Source organism: Pelophylax lessonae (assembly GCF_965119305.1).
Source record: "Pelophylax lessonae genome assembly, chromosome: 7".
NCBI classification, from domain to species: Eukaryota; Metazoa; Chordata; class Amphibia; order Anura; family Ranidae; genus Pelophylax; species Pelophylax lessonae.
In genome coordinates this window covers 145,606,958-145,624,573 of record NC_138774.1, presented here as the reverse complement: position 1 = coordinate 145,624,573, position 17,616 = coordinate 145,606,958, and the positions used below count along the sequence as shown (strand labels likewise).

General features: G+C 42.0%; 1 protein-coding gene across 1 annotated transcript in view; it reads left to right on the top strand.

Annotated features, from left to right (window-relative positions):
* Nucleotides 1-17,616, top strand: part of NRK (Nik related kinase) — a 489,556-nt gene that overhangs the window by 417,241 nt on the left and 54,699 nt on the right. The window contains exons 24-27 of the mRNA XM_082263406.1: nucleotides 488-605; nucleotides 7,853-8,011; nucleotides 8,496-8,639; nucleotides 10,834-10,968. Coding sequence (XP_082119532.1) covers nucleotides 488-605; nucleotides 7,853-8,011; nucleotides 8,496-8,639; nucleotides 10,834-10,968 — 556 coding nt within the window. The remainder of the gene's footprint in view (nucleotides 1-487; nucleotides 606-7,852; nucleotides 8,012-8,495; nucleotides 8,640-10,833; nucleotides 10,969-17,616) is intronic.

Sequence of the window (17,616 nt, the reverse complement as noted above, 5' to 3'; positions counted from 1 at the left end):
TTTCTCAATAAATTGAACTTGTTACTCACTATAATGCTTAAACTGACAGAACCAACAAGTGGCTAACAGGTATTTTTTCTTCCATTCTATTACCCCACACCATCCAGAGCCATGCCAAATCAGTTATACAGTTAACAACCTTATTAGTCAGTGCCTGCATGAACCCCTCATATAACTTTACCAGACTTTGTACATGCCTATTAAGGAATTGTTGTTGCACTGTATGGGTGGTTTGTCTCTACAGCAAGAGGTACAGAGAATTTAAGGCAGCTTTGAAAGGGGATTGGGAAAAGGGAAAGACAAAGCCTAGATGTTAAGGTACCTGATCTCAGGTATTTACAAGTGCTGTCTAGGCTTTGTAGTATGATCACAGGTGCTTTTAATGTTGCACCTATTGACAATTTACAGTTGCATAGATTTGATTATGTATTATAACAATTCTGCTTTTGTTATTATCTAGTGGTAAGTTTTCTCTCCTCCTTTTCAGACACCAAATGGTGAAAGTCCAAAAACAAAAACTAGCTCATCTTCCACTACTTCATTCAGTCCATTTATTGATCCCAGACTTCTGCAGTTTTCACCTCCAACAAGCCCAACTGTCTCCCGTGAGTACATGTTAAAGCATATAAATGTAAATGACAAACATAGACTTTTAAGAATTTTTAATTTGTGTGTTAAGCTGTGACTACTGTTATACTCATAGCTAACCTTTGCTATTTGAAAGGTGTATGTGTGTGGGGTGGTATTGTCATCATGGTTGATTTTAGGTTAGGAAGCTTTCTCTGTGTGAGTTTCTCATTATTAGAGCTTGGGCAAATGCAGTGAACTTTCAGGTACATCCAGCCTGTGTTTGAAATGTTTCTCATTTCCATCTGAGTGCCTTAAAGAGGAAGTAAACCCTCCTCTGTAACTTGTACCTATAGGTAAGCCCAGAGGCGGACTGGGCCGGGAGGCAGGGAGGCGATTGCCCTCCAGGCCGCTCTGATGCTTCCTAAAAAGGCCACTCGCTCCGCACCGATTCCACCCCTGCAGACAGGCATGACACCCGCCGGCCGCCGCTACATTGTGTTATACTTGCGGAGCATCACTGCTCTGCTGCAGCTCTGCAAGTATACTATAATGTAGCGGTGGCTGGCGGGTGTCATGCCTGTCTGCAGGGGTGGAATCGGTGCGGAGCGAGTGGCCTTTTTGACTGGTGAGTCCAGTCACTTCCCTGTCAGGCGGAGTGATCTCCACCCGACAGATGCTTTCTAGTCCCGGCCGAGTGTGATGTCATCTAGAGGCCAGGAGGCGGGAAGAAAGGACGGAGGAGAGTGCTTCTGCAAGGAACTGCGAGGAGCCAGCCCAGTGAAGCCCTGTGGAATAGTGAGTTTTCAGAGGCTGCTCAGGCTGATAATACACCTTACATAAGGCAATGTTATGTCAGTGTTGTAGATGTGTGAAATGGCTCAAGTAATTAACTCATTGAGGCGAGGAGTTAATTTACAATGCTGTTTGTAAAATGCAGCATGGAGGGGGTTAATGTACTGCCACTGGCCACTAATGCATTAGTGACCAGTGACAGTTAATTAACCCCTTTGTGCTGCATTAGTGACAGTTGCACCAGTGTCAGTGTTAATTAACCCCTGTATTGTGCAGCATGAGATGGTTAATAAACACTGACACTGGTACAACTAATGCAGCACAAAGGGGTTAATGACTGCCACTAGTCACTAATGCATCAGTGTCTAGTGGTGTATTTTATTTTTGTGCTACCCTAGGCAAGATTTAAATCGGGCACCCCCATCTACATTTATCCCACCCCAGCCACAGTATACTGTTCTTGTCTCAGGGTCTGACGAGGAAGCCACAGCTGTTCACAATGAATGGCTGCGGCTTCCTTATCAGACCCTGGGACATGAGGGCAGAGGATGGGGGTCAGTGGGACATAGGACGGGGTCAGCAGGGCAGAGAATGTGGCGGCAATGGTAAGCACTGATCAGGAGCAATGATTAAGCTGGATTGATATGCAGCACTAGTAGGTGGCAATGATGGACACTGATAGGTGGCACTGATCAAGCTGCACTGATGAGGCTGAGCTTATATGCACTGGTGAGGCTGCATTGATGGGCAATGATCAGGCTGCACTGATGAGGCTGCACTGATGGACACTGGTGGTGCTGCGTTGATGGGGACTGATGAGGCTGCATGGATGGAAACTGATGAGGCTGCACTGGTGGACACTGATGAGGCTGAAAAAGTGAAAAAATGTGGCGCTCAACAGCTTGATAAAACACAAAATAAATTATTCCAATGTGCAAACATTCGTGCAAAAAAACAGTTTCTAGTGTCCAAAAAAAAAAAGGGTTAAGCAAACAGCCAATGATGGAAACACAGACTTGATAGGAGTGAATCTCAAAAAAGCCTCCACCTCCACACGATTACCCAGTGAAATGTATAGGTACCGCTTACCAGAACCACTGGACCCCTTAGTTATAGGGGGTCAAACACGCTTATTGATCCACATCAGATCCGACCTTGCACATCCCCCTCTCACACAGGCGACAGTGTGTAGCCAAATCGATGGAGCATTAAAGAACCAATTCATAGATGGAGAGAAATGACAAACAGGCTCTCATGGTGCAGTATTACTCATCAAAGGATCATTTTCAGTTTGCTGGGGATAGGAGACCCCGCTCCACGCCTGCGTTCCTTAGACCCGGAAGTTTACGGTCTCACGTTCCCAATCTAAGGGTCTAAGGAACGCAGGCGTGGAGCGGCGGCTCCTATCTCGCCTGTGTGAGAGGGGGATGTGCAAGGTCGGATCTGATGTGGATCAATAAGCATGTTTGACCCCCTATAACTAAGGGGTCCAGTGGTTCTGGTAAGCGGTACCTATACATTTCACTGGGTGATCGTGTGGAGGTGGAGGCTTTTTTGAGATTCACTCCTATCAAGTCTGTGTTTCCATCATTGGCTGTTTGCTTAGCCCTTTTTTTTTTTGGACACTAGAAACAGTTTTTTTGCACGAATGTTTGCACATTGGAATAATTTACTTTGTGTTTTATCAAACTGTTGAGCGCCACATTTTTTCACTTTTTCATTTGTCACGTTATTCACGTTGATTTTGCAGCTCGCAGAGTGGAAGCAATTTCACCCTAAACACATTTATAGATATGAGTAGTGTTTATTTATTTATACATCACATTCATTTTGCGCAGTTTTTGTTGGGTTCACCAATAATCTTCTTTCACTGATGAGGCTGAGCTGATGGACACTGATCAGGTTGCATTGATGGGCACTGGTGAGGCTGCATTGATGGGTACTGATCAAGCTGCATTGATGGGAACTGATAAGGCTGCACTGGTGAGGCTGCATTTATGGGCACTGGAGAGGCTGCATTGATGGACACTGGTGAGGCTGCATTGATGGGCACTGGTGAGGCTGAATTGATGGGCACTGGTCAGGTTGCATTGATGGGCACTGATCAGGCTGCATTGATGGGCACTGGTCAGGTTGCATTGATGGGCACTGGTCAGGTTGCATTGATGGGCAATGATCAGGATGCCTTGATGGGCACAGGTGAGGCTGCATTAATGGGCACTGATGAGGCTGGACTGATGGGCACTGGTGAGGCTGCATTAATGGGCACTGATGAGGCTGGACTGATGGGCACTGGTGAGGCTGCATTAATGGGCACTGATGAGGCTGGACTGATGGGCACTGGTGAGGCTGCATTGATGCATTATTTTTGTTAAACCTCCTTTGTTGCTATTAACATTAAATTATGTTACCACATTGTATCATATTTGTCTTGCTTTATAACATCAATATCCGTTATAAACCAGGTGGGCATAGATGGTGAGCTCGGTGGTTCAATGGGCCACTTGACTGGACTTGCCCCCCAGGCCCAAGGCTGCCAGTCCTCCCCTGGGTAAGCCTATGATAAGGCTTACCTATAGGTACTGTAAATATCTCCTAAACATGTACCGTTTAGGAGATATTTACCTTACATGCAGCCAGTGACGTCACTGGCGCATGCGCTCTGAAGGAACGGCCGCTCGTGCCGTTCCTTCAGTGCTCCGCGCCGTGACCGTCGGCTCCCACGGGCATGCGCGGGTGTGACGTCACCGCGGCTCCGGCCAATCAGATGGCTGGATGCCGCGATCCCAGAAGAAGGGTGACTGGACATGTCGCCCGTCATACAGGTAAGCGGACGGCACGGCGGGGACTCGTTCTAAGGTAAGTATTTCATAATGAGCTAGTATGTGATGCATACTAGCTCATTATGTGTTTCTCTTGCAGGTTGCAAAAAGAAAAAAACATTTTTTTGGGGGGTTTACAACCTCTTAATAGGTGCAGTTTACTTTTTAAGCTGGTTGTAGTAGATGAAAGCAAAACAACTGTGTGCTAAATTATTCTGCTCACCTGTGCTGCTAAGCTATGCTTGTAAGATGCCAAGTGTACTACCACTATTGACTGCCAACTGACAGCTGACACCTGCCAATCAACACTTAGCAAGCACACATTGCTTGCTAATTTCTCTTCTAACTAAACCTTACAGCTGAGCTTCAGGAATTTAGCCACTTTGGAAAATGTTCTGGGTCACTAAGGATTGAGTCCAACAAGGTGCATGCCACCTCATAGACTTAGAGCTTTAATTTATCATTTTAATTTTTAAGGTGTGCGTGGAGCATAGCTATTGCTATACTTCTGATGCTCCTACACTTTACCTTTTGGTCTTGGCTCCAGCAGTTGCAGAACTGCATGCAGCCACTCCACCCACTCCTCCCTTCCTCTTACCCAATCAAAGAGCACTTTGTGTTATGTAAACTCATTCACAAAATACAAAGGCTTCTGTGAACGGGCAGCAGAAGAGAGGGGCGGGCAGAGATGCTGTGTGTGAGAAGACAATGTCTCTCCTGTCAGAGCTTCGGGAGTGTAGTGATGACTGTACTCTCAGAACTGTCAGATAAGTCCATAAAACAGTCATATAAGTGCACAAGGTTCAATGCACCTCATTGGACTGAACTCAAAATATACTAGCACATTTTACAGATTGGCTGAACTCCTGGAGTTTGGCTTGAAAGCTGAACTCTTAGCATGGACAAATATATTCCAAAATGTATCCCTCACCTTTGGTATGATGAAATCCTCCAGGTTTTCTTATTAAACTTGCTTCAGTATGCAGTAAACTTCAGGAGAAGTGTGTTTCCTTTAGATTGTGGCAGAGTTCCCATTACCTGTACATGTGACCAGTCCCATAAGTTAGCTTTGTATGGCTGTGCATTTGGTCAACTACACTCCTGCTTGCTATATACTCGAAGCTAGCATACCTGGCTTCTAGATGATAGACAACTTCCAGGAAAAAGGACTGCAGAACCTCCAGCCTGAACATCCACTCACTCATGGATAGTATGCAGAAAGTTCTGGAGTTGCAGCCAGTCTGGGTAGAGTTATTTAGTGTTTCCAGGAATGTGAAAGCTGGTATAAGAAGAGTGTGTCCAAGTCTGTATCTGTCTCTTATCTCATTAGCAAGACTTCAGGTTGTTTAGTATTACTTCACCCCTCATCTTTACCCAAAACCTGCTCTGCTATGTTAGCCCCTACCCCACCAGTGTGTCAGTGAAGCATACAGTTATGCTGCCAGCAAATTTGGCCTAGTGAAGCCTGCACACCCACTCATTTTCATGAGCCTGTGTAGTCTGCACATAAAAAGGGATATGGGGAAAAAAAGTTCTGATAGGTGCCCTAGTTACCTGGATTAATGTAGGAAGCCCTATCGATCCCACCTTCTGGCTGTTATGGGTAAAGTATTTTTTAGCCCCTTAGTATCTATGATGATGTCACAGGGGCCAAGAGGATAAATTACTCAGAACAGGGACAAGTAACAAAAACAAACAAAAAAAAATAAGCTGTCAATGGGCTTCCCGCCTGCACAAAAAAAAAAAAAAAAAAGCTGGTAAACAAAGGCACCCCAAAGCACCTTGTCCCCATGTTGATGGGGACAAGGGCCTCATCTGTTTGGTTTTGGGGGATGTGGGCGGGGGGCTTATCAGAATCTGGAAGCCCCCTTTAGCAAGGGGGACCCCTCCTATGTAAATGAGTATCGGGTACATAGTACCCCTACCCACCCACCAAAAAGTGTACAAAAAACAATAAAAACAGGAGAAAAGTTTTTGACAAAATCCTTTATTAAAAAATAAAAAAAATAGTGTCTCTCAATGTAAATCCATAATCAATCATGCCCCCCGACCCAAAAAATAAAAAAACAATGATCCTCCTTCTGGGATGGCCGCCCGCCGATTGCCTCCTCTGCGCTTTGACAAATCTTATATAAGTAAGGGCAGGGTCATCTGACAACATCCCCTGGTGGCCCCGCCCCCCTTGTAACATCATGGACCGCTGCATGCTGGCCTGGTGACGTCACAATGGGGTGGACCCACCAGGTGATGCTGGCAGGAGGCCCCGCCCCTACCTATATAAGAACTGTGAAAGGGCAGAGGAGACATTCAGTGGCCAGCCATCCCAGAAGGGAGATCGTTGTTTTTTAGTTTTATTTTTTGGGTTCGGCAGGTGGTGTGATTGACAATGGATTTACATTGAGGGACACTATTTTTTATTTTTTTTTAATAAAGGATTTGTCAAAAACATGTCTCACGTTTTTATTTTTCTGTACGCTTTTTTTTGGTGAATGGATAGGGCTACTATGTACCCGATACTCATTCACATGGGGGGGGCAGGAACTTCCACGGTTGTGGGGACGAGGCCCTTCAACATCAACATGGGGACAAGGTGCTTTGGGGTGGGGGGGGCAGAGCACCCATCCCCCAATGTTGAGGGCATGTGGCCTGGTATGGTCCAGGAGGGAGGGCACTCGCTCAATCCCCCCCTTTTCCTGACATGCCACGCTGCATGCTCAGGTAAGGGCCTGGAATGGATTTTGGGGGGTACCCCATGCTGTTTTCTTCTTTATTTTTTCAATAGCCGGATGCCAGCAATTGTAACCGCGAGTCAATTTAAATTGGATTTGACTCATTTTCTTTTCTTTGGAAATGTCAATTTTGTTGCAGTATGTTCTATATATGCTACAGATGCGCCACTTTACAGGCAGACTAAGGGGACCCCCCAGGCACTATATTTAAAATAATTTTTCATTTTTATTGTTGCACTTTAAGCATCATTAAAATCATTGCTCCTGAAAAAACAATTGTTTTTGAAAAAATGTTTTGTATTGATACATGTCCCCCCAGGGCAGTATCCAGCCCCCATACCCCTTTTATGGCCAATTACTTCCATATGAGCCTTCAAAATGGGCACTTTTGATTTGTCCTATTCGGCTCCCATAGACTTCAATGGGGTTCGCTGTTTGGGTTAGAACATTTCCCCGGTTCAGGAGTTCTGTTGTGAGCCCAACAGGGGGGTGTTTGGCCCATGTCTACCGTTTAAACATTTTTCAGTACTTTTTAAGTGCTTTAAGGAAAGAGGAGCAGCAGTTGCTAAGAATCATTACAAGACACTGTAGCTTAAACATCAAGTTGCAGCTTCTACTTTTGCTTCTGTTCTTGACTGTGAGACTGTATAGCTTAGGGCTAGTTTAGCATACAAGCCAAAAACTATGCTGTATCCCCAATTACCTTGCAAAACGTTTATGCAAATAGGTCACACGAAAAGTGAAAGAAAAAATTTAAAGGAGTAGTCTTATCTTGCAGAAATATTTTTTTATTTTATTTTAAATGCAAACATTTGCAAACATTTCGGTGTCTTTTGTTATGCAGATTACTAACCTTCAAATAAAAGTATTAATACACTATGGTCTATTACGAGCAGCCCCCTTGTAATACATTCTTGTCTTTTTTATTTATTTATTTAGCTAGCAGTATAAAAGTGGAGCCTTTCCGCAGAGAAAATGCAAGGAAAGGATCAGTTGTCAATGTTAATCCAACAAATATTCGTCCTCAGAGTGACAGTCCTGAGATTCGCAAGTATAAGAAGAAATTTAATTCTGAGATCCTTTGTGCTGCTCTCTGGGGTGAGTTTTGCTAGGTTACATGCAGTCCTACCTATGCTTTTTTCTTTTCTCCAGCCATTTCCATTAGAGCTCACTAAACCTATATTGTAAAATATAACCTATACCTATAACCTCATTGTACAATATTTATTGAGGGATGTTTTATATACAGGTGGCTTGGCCCTCAGTTGTAACTCTGGGTTACAGCATCTATTTTAAGAACACTTTTTAACATCTTTGTTCTGTACTATATAAGTCTTAATTCAAACCTTCCTTATCCTGTAGGGACAAAGTACCATTTCTCAGTTACAAACCTTCAGCCAAAGCTCAGGGTTTGACCTAATGCCAAATTCATGGATCAGGCAGGAAAGTGGCTTCACATATGGCAACATGTAATTGCCCTCAGAAGATTCTAATCAATAAGGCTACCTTTGCCATGTTACAGAACTATGTGAAAATCTTACATTGCTGTATGTAACACTTTTCCTATGTTTTAATGTGCCAGGTGTTAACCTTCTGGTTGGAACTGAACATGGTCTATGGCTGCTGGATAGAAGTGGGCAAGGCAGAGTTTATTCACTTATTAGCAGAAGACGATTTTACCAAATGGATGTACTGGAAGGACTAAATATCCTGATTACTATTTCAGGTCAGATACAATTTTGGATGTTTAAATTGTTGCTTAATTTAAACATTTGTGACATAGCCACATAAGGCAAATCGAATTGACACATGGAGCTGTGAAGTATTAGTGTTTTGAGAAACTTATACATATACACTATATTATCAAAAGTATTGGGACACCTGCCTTTACACGCACATCAACTTTAAAGACATACAGTATGTAAATGTATTGTTGCCTTCTAAAAAATCTGTTAATATTCTGTTTCCTTTGTGCCATTTTAGTCATCTTCGTTATGGACTGTGATTATGCTGACCCATATCTGAAGCCAAAATACTCTAAATAGGAAAAAAAAACAGACACATATCCTGACTCCAAGATCAATAAAACAGCAAATATACAACAGGAGCATCGGGTGTTTCTTAATTACAAACAAAAGCAAATTTTATTTTCCAAAACACACAATTGTATAAAAAAATAGAATAATCCTTCCCCTAGGGAAATTAACTTTAACCTACCCAACACATTTTAAAAGCAATTACAAAAAACTGAAAAAAAAAAAAAAAAAAGCGGGGTAGTTTTAAAATCCCAATCCATGAGAGACAATAATCCAATCAGCTATTATCCTTTGTCAGGGATAGGCTCAAATGTATCAGTGTATTTCAATCTATATACATACAGTATATAGCTGAAGTCCATCCCAGCAGTGTAAAGATTTTTCATAAATGCACTAGACCGCTGAATAACTATATATGTCATTTAGACTCTGAAAAGCAACCTGAAAATTGTTTATAGCACCTTAGTCATCGGTATGCCTTGAAATTATGATTATACCCACACATCTATATTTTTAACAGCTCTGCATAAAAATTAAGCAGGTCTCCACCAGATTTATATCTAAACTAGGCCAAGTTCTCTTAGTCATAGAGGGCTTTTTGAAGTGCCAAAAATCAGATTTACTAAAATCTAGTTTCACTGTAAGAGAAAGATGGCAACACAGAAGACTGTAAATCACATAGTATGATACCAGGTCCCCCAAGCCCATCCCTCATAACTGTTCTCAAATGAATCCAATTGTAAGGCAAAAAAGCCCTGTTAAAAAAGGAGTTGGATCATATTGGATATATTGTATGGCCATCTGCAGAGTAAGAAACATTTTCAATACAGTCCTTGGGTACACTCAAGAAAAGATATCTCTTGAGAATATATAATCATTTGTTGCAACTAAAATAGAATAGTCATATAAACACTTGGTGCCAATCAATATGGAGGTTATCTGTTATTCCTTAAAGTGATGGTTACAAGGAGCCATACAATGCATAGATTGCAGAGTCCCCATCCATTATATTTTGAGTTGATTAATTCACATAGTCACAAAAGTGCACATCATTAAGGCTTGGAAATGATCCATAATATTGACAGACCTTGAATAGATGTAACATGATTTATAGTTTACGGAATCAATTGGCCCAAACTCTAGTTTAAAGCATTTCACTGTAGGAAAAGTCTATCCAGAGCAATAAAGGCATCCCACTTGGGAGATGCCCATCCAGGACAGTAAAGCCAATCAATAGTGGCACATGGCTATAGAAGAGGATAGTATCATTATCCTGGAACACGTTTCGTCATCACCTACAGCAACTTTCTTAAATAAGCTGGTTGTCCTTGTGTTTGGGGCTGTGAAATTGGTAAAAAATATACTCAGAATGGTGCCAACACCCTGACAAAACCAGCATAAGTGACCTCATAATGCAGTCGGCAAAATAAAGATTCTATTTTTGATACAATTATATTGGATTAAAAAAAATGTTTTTTCTTATTTTGAGATAATGACTGTATTTTCAGTTTGGTTTGCATTTAAGAAACACCCAAAGGTCCTGTTGTATATTTGCTATTCATTATTATGATCCCACTCTCTGTGTTCATGAAGATCTTTTTATTGTGCAATACTAGTGCACTTTCTCCTTGTTCTTGTGCTTTTATTGCTGTGGCATCTGTTCCAGTCAATGGCTCAGTCAGACAGCTGACAATGGGGATTTATAACACAAACCCCAGTGTACTGTGCACATGACCCTTAGACACGAGCTGCTCGCCATACCAGTTAGCTTCTTTCGTATCTTCATGCATTGGCCCTGTAATATCCTTTTCCAATTGTGTCAATATTCTTTTACAGTAAGTGCCAACTCAAACTTAGATATTTCTGTATTTTTTTCCACTGAAGGCAAAAAAAACAAGCTCAGGGTTTATTACTTGTCCTGGCTGAGAAATAAAATTCTGCGCAATGATCCCGATGTGGAGAAGAAGCAAGGATGGGTCTCTGTAGGAGATTTGGAAGGCTGTGTACACTACAAAGTTGGTAAGTAAACATTCTGTTCTATTCAGTTCAAAAAAATGTAGTATATGCAGTTAGGAGAGGCCAGCTAAAAATGTTGTCAAGGTTTCTAAATGCTTCCAGATCACAGTGTGGATCATGGTGGACTGACAATCAATGTTGCATAAATCCCAAGCGGGAGCTTTACATTAAGGTTGTCAAAAACTTTTTATGTTCCCTAAATAAAGAAATGTACTTGGGTAATAAGTCTGGAAGCACAGATCTTGGTAGTCCAGAGACTTACAGTTTGATAGCTTTCTGTGATGATCCTCTGCTTTTTAAATTTTCATAGTCCACTTTTCCATAACTGGTCATTGTGTACAAAAAACTAGACCAACCTGGACCACTTTCTTTTCTTTAGAAACTTTCAGCTGAATTCTAATTAGGCACATGAAACCTGAATTGAATCTAAAATGAGATGGAATAAAAAATAAACCACATAATGGCATTTTGCTATAGTTCCAAAGCAGATGTTCACCTCGTAACACAATAAAGAAAAAAACCTGGTCATTTGCATTTGGTCTATAGAACTGTTTCAACGTGTAGGTGTTCCCAATATTTTAATCCAGCTAATTCCAAGAAATGCCTAATTATAATATAAATACTATGTGGGCTTCAGCCCAATTGTAATTTGCTGCACTCAATTAGTGTGATAAAGCACTTCAGTTACTGATAATGATCCTGCATGTCACTTAATAAGCCGAAATAAACTTTTACTTTGTGTGAATAAAAGGAAATTATATAGTAGGTTATTTTCTTATATTATTGTTAAAAGAGTTGAAAGAATGATTTACAGTTTATTTGAGGTGACACAAGACGGGAAATTTGCCGCCTATTGAGCAATGTAGCTGCCTGCGTCAACCAAACAGATCAATGGCATACATAGTTACTTGTTACAAGCCATTGGGGTGATATTGCTCTAACTCAGCCTTTTTCAGCTTTTTTCAACCAGGGTGCCTTCAGGTGCCTTAGCAAGATGCCTAAAAATTACCCAACAATTCTGTACACCTAGCAGGTGAATCAAGTCTGCCTTTTAGTTACAGAGTCACAGGCTTTCATTAAATACCTTTATAACCTTCCAGCTGCCAATGTCCTAGCATCCTATGATTAGTGATGTCGCGAACATAAAATTCGCTGTTCGCGAACGGCGAACGCGAACATCGGCACACGGCGAACATTGCGAACCGCCATAGACTTTAATAGGCAGGCGAATTTTAAAACCCACAGGGACTCTTTCTGGCCACAATAGTAATGGAAAAGTTGTTTCAAGGGGACAAACACCTGGACTGTGGCATGCCGGAGAGGGATCACACAAAAAAAGTTCTTAAAAATTGTAATTTTTTGATAGAGAGCCAATTATTGGAAAAATTAAAAAAAATAAAAATAAAAAAAATCTTTGGATTTAGCATCTGGGGGGTCTAAAAAGTATACCTGTGAAGTTTCAGCTCTGTAGCATGTCCGGAACCAGAAAAAATTACGAATTAGGGCTAGGGCTAGGGTTAGGGTTAGGGCTAGGGTTAGGGTTAGGGCTAGGGTTAGGGTTAGGGTTAGGGTTAGGGTTAGGGTTATTTTTATGGCTAGGCTTAAAAATACCCTTAAAATTACCCCTCTAACTCTAACCCTAAGCACTAAAAATAACCCTAACCTTAGCCCTAACCCTAACCCTAACCCTAACCCTAACCCTAGCCCTAACCCTGATTCTATTTTTTTTCCTGGTTCTGGACATGCTACAGAGCTGAAACTTCACAGGTACACTTTTTAGACCCCCCAGACAATAAATCCAAAGAAATTTTTTTTTTTAAGTTTTTTTTTTTTTTTTTTTTTTTTTAAGTTTTCCAATAATTGGCTCTCTATCAAAAATGACAATTTTTAAGAACTTTTTTTGTGTGATTTAGTGTCTAGGGGGTCTAAAAAGTGTACTTGTGAAGTTTCAGCTCTGTAGCATGTCCAGAACCAGAAAAAAAGATTATTTTTCAGTAGAGCAGGGATGGTGGGAACCCCTTTTACACCTATATGATCTTTTTTTTCTGGTTCTGGACATGCTACATATATATATATATATATATATATATATATATATATATATATTAAAAAATACTCAAATACCAGCCCTCAAAGGGGCTTTTGGGGACAATATATATATATATATATATATATATATATATATATATCACAGAACAAAATAAATTACACAAATACCAGCCCTCAAAAGGGCTTTTGGGGACAATAGATATATATATATATATATATATATATATATATATATATATATCCAAAAAAACCCTCAAATACCAGCCCTAGGAAGGGCTTTTTGGGGTGCTGTCCTTACAGCAGGAGTGTACCAAGAACACTGGCTAACAAGACCGGGAACTGTCCCCAGCTATAACAGCAGCAGCAGCACCAGCACTTTCCCTGCTCTCAGTAACACAGAAATGATCTAAGATGGATGCTGCCCTTGCTTATTTATAGGAGGTGGGAGGGTGTGGGAGGGAGGTATGCTGATTGGCCTGGAATGTGTCTGCTGACTGTGATGTTCAGGGTCAAAGTTTGCCTCAATGATGATGTATAGGAGGCGGACCGAACATCGCATATGTTCGCCCGCAGCGGCGAACGCGAACGTTCGAAGTTCGCTGGCGAACCGTTCGGTACATCTCTACCTATGATGTCATCAGTTGATTAGGAGGATGTCGGGTGCCTGCAGAGCATCCTTGTTTTCCCCTCCCCTATTCCTCTCCATCAGCACTGGGTCCACATTAACTGAGTGAACGGGGGGGGGGGGGGCTGAGGGAGAAGAGGAATGCTGGAATATTAGTTTATAATACCAGTTTGCAAAGACTTCCACTTTGACACAAACTAGAGTATTGATAAGTCATCTTTAATTGATTTATTGGTTGCATTGTTTCATTGTTGCCAAAAGCCTTCCCACTGGACAAATAAAACTAAATAGCAATGAGAACATTTTTTTTTTCTTTGACAATCCTTTCCAACTGTCATTAAGGTACATACCCTAAAGGTCTACAGTCATAATTCAGACCTACTACTTATGCATTTTAATTTTAACCTCTCTTTAATCTTGCATAGACCTCTCTAATGAAGTGTCTCTTTTCATTCACAATACGTTTCTTGTCTGAATTATACTCGTCCATTGACCTAACTTTGTTGGGTCATCTCTATGCCATACCACTACTATACCAGACAATATAAAGAACCAATCAGTTTAATAATTTGTTTTTGATCTTTCACATACCTTTAAGGGTACTGTTCACCCTTGCATTTTTACATTCAAGATAGTTAGCAACCACGTTTAACAAATTATTTTATCCCCTTATTCAATGCTGTTACACTACACTGCACACAAAATTAGAGGAACACTTTTTAGTCAGAATATAGCATCAAGTCAGTTAAACTCCTGGGAGATTGATCTGGTCAATTAAGTAGCAGAGGGGGTTGTTAATCAATTTCAGCTGTTTTGGTTCTAATGAAAGTAACAACAGGGGCACTAGATGGGCAACAATGAGACGACCTCTAAAACAGAATGGTTTTACAGGTGGGGGCCACTGACATTTTTTTCCCTACTCATCTTTTCTGACTGTTTTTCTCTAGTTTTGCATTCAGCTAGGGTCACTACTGGTAGCATGAGGCGATACCTGGACCCTGTAGAGGTTGCACAGGCATTCCAACTCCTGCAGGATGGCACATCAATACGTGCCATTGCCAGAAGATTTGCTGTGCCTCCCACCACAGTCTCAAGAGCATGGAGGAGATTCCAGGAGACAGGCAGTTACCCTAGGAGAGCTGGACAGGGAATAGAAGGGCCTTAACCCATCACCAGGACCTGTTTCTGCTCCTTTGTGCAAGGAGGAACAGGATGAGCACTGCCAGAGCCCTACAAAATTACCCCCAGCAGGCCACTGGTGTGAATGTCTCTGACCAAACAATCAGAAACAGTCTTCATGAGGGTGGCCAGGGGCCCAATGTCCTCTAGTGGGCCCTGTGCTCACTGCCCTTCACTGTGGAGCTTGATTAGCATTTGCCAATGAACACCCTGTGTTTTTTACAGATGAGAGCAGGTTCAGCCAGAGCACATGTAACAGACGTCAAAGGGTCTGGAGAAGCAGTGGAGAATGTTATGCTGCCTGTAACAGCATGACCGGTTTGGTGGTGGGTCAGTGATGATCTGGGGAGACATATCCATGGAGGTACACAAAGACCTCTACAGGCTACACCATGACACCCTGACTGCCATTAGGTATTGGGATGAAATCCTTTGACCCATTGCGAGACCCTACACTGGCAATACCCAGCCTCATGTGGCGAGAGTGTGCAGTCAGTTCCCAGAGGATGAAGGAATTGATACCATTAAATGGCCCCACGCTCGTCTGACCTAAATCCTATAGAACACCACTGGGACATTATGTTTCGGTCAATCTGACGCCACCAGGTTACACTTCAGTCTGTCCAGGAGCTCAGTGATGCCCTGCTCCAGATCTAGGAGGAAATATCCCAGGACACCATCCATTGTCTCAAAAGGAGCATGCCCCAATGTTGTGAGGCATGCATATAAGCATATGGGGGCCTCCAAACTACTGAGTGCCATTCTGAGTTGCTGCAATGAAATTTCAGCAAAATGGACTATGCATCATTTTTTCACTTTGATTTTAAGGGTGTCTTTAAATTCAGCCCTCTGTAGGTTGATCATTTTCTTTTTGATCAAACAATGTTGCATCCTTTCATTCCTAACACATTACCCAGTCCATATCAGTATAGATATCCAGCATGATATTTTCCCCATCGAGATCTGATGTGTTTTCAATGTGTTCCTTTAATTTTTTTGAGCAGTGTATAATGCTTTAATAACCCTCCTAGTGGTATTCCTGAGTGTGGCTCGGGGTCAACTTCAAATACTAAAAGCGGTAACCCCAAGCCACACTCGGGATTACCCCACAATGTTCCTCACCTTTCCTGCGCTCCCCCGCCGTCCTCCCCGGCATCCTGACAGTCTCTGCCCGCTCTGTACATGGCCTATTGCCAGAACTTGCCTTCCGGTTTTCTCCTGCAAGCGTTGCGATGCAGGGGGGCGGAACCGGCGGCAAATTCAAAAGTGTAAAAACGCAAATGACATGATACAAAGCTGTGATCCTAACAGATCACACTGTATCATGCCATTCCAGCACAGAATTGCACCTGGTGACTTTTCCAGTGCCCTGCCTGTGCTTTTCCATTGCTCTGTGCCTGGAAAATTTTGAATGACCATGGAGTCCAAAAAGCATTCTTTTTGCGCAAAAGCGCTTTTAGATGAACTGGAAAACAGTGACAGCGAAAAAGAGTTGCTTGATGAACTGAACGATAGCGGTTCGTGGGAAAATTCCTCATCAGGTACGGAAAGTGACGACAGCGACAAATCTGATGTCTCTTTCTGGCACATAGCTTGTGGAATTTGGGAAGTATATCGAATGATTCTTCCAAATTTCCAGCGGAGCTATGTGCCAGAAAGAGACCTCAGAATTGTCGCTGTCATCACTTTCGGTACCTGATGGCGAATTTCCCCACGAATCGCTATCGCTTAGTTCTTCAAGTAACTCAGTTTCGCTGTCGCTGTTTTCCAGTTCGTTTAAAAGCGCTTTTGCGTAAAAAAAAAAATGTCTTTGGACGCTATGATCGTTCTCAATTTTCCAGGCACAAAGAACTGAAAAATCACAGGCAGGGCACTGGAAAAGTCACCAGATGCAATCCTGTGGTGAAATGGCATGATACAGTGTAATCCATTAGGATCCCAACTTTGTATCATGTAATTTAGTGTACTTACATTTTTTAAATTGCCGCCAGTTGCAACCCCCTGTGTCGCAATGCTCGCAGGGAAGGGAAGCAGGAGGCCAGGTGCCGGCATCGGCCGAGCACACAGCGGGAGGACGGCGGGGGATCACAGGGGAAGGTGAGTTTTAAAATGCAAAACAACAGATTTCCATGCAAAAGAATGTAACGCTTTAAGCACAGAAATCTGTATATAATCAGACCGCCAGGGAGGTTAAACATGACTGTAGTTCTACTACACAGGATAAGTTTGTTGCACAGGTGATACACTCCTTTTAAAATGGCCAGTGTCACCAACTTTTTGCCATATTCAAGACTGATTATTCTTTGAATGTACTGTATGTGGCATATAGGTAGTATGGTAGGAAGATGATTCATTTTGATTTATTCAAGATTTTAAATATCGAATGGTTCCTTCCCAGATCTTGCCAGAAGGTACCCCAAGAAATCATGGCAGCAGGTTTCATTACCACCATAGTTGGCTCCCCAGATGGCCAGAGCATTTCCTAAATAGGCTTAACAGGGATTTGGCAAAATATTCCTGCAGCCTGTCTGCAATGGGGTAGCTGGAAGGGATGACCTTACAGCAATCAATTGAATGGTTAAAAAGTGCTACAATGTTTCCTACATAGCAACTAATCAGATTTCAAACAGAATAGAACATTATTCTTAGTGAAAGTGCAGGGTAAGGTACTGCATTGACTCAGCAACACTGTTGTAATAAATGGAAAATATGGTTTATGCACACGTTGAAAATATAATCATGTAAGTTAACACATAAGGATATTGGATTACCTGGTGCGTACTTTCACTCCAGTGGAT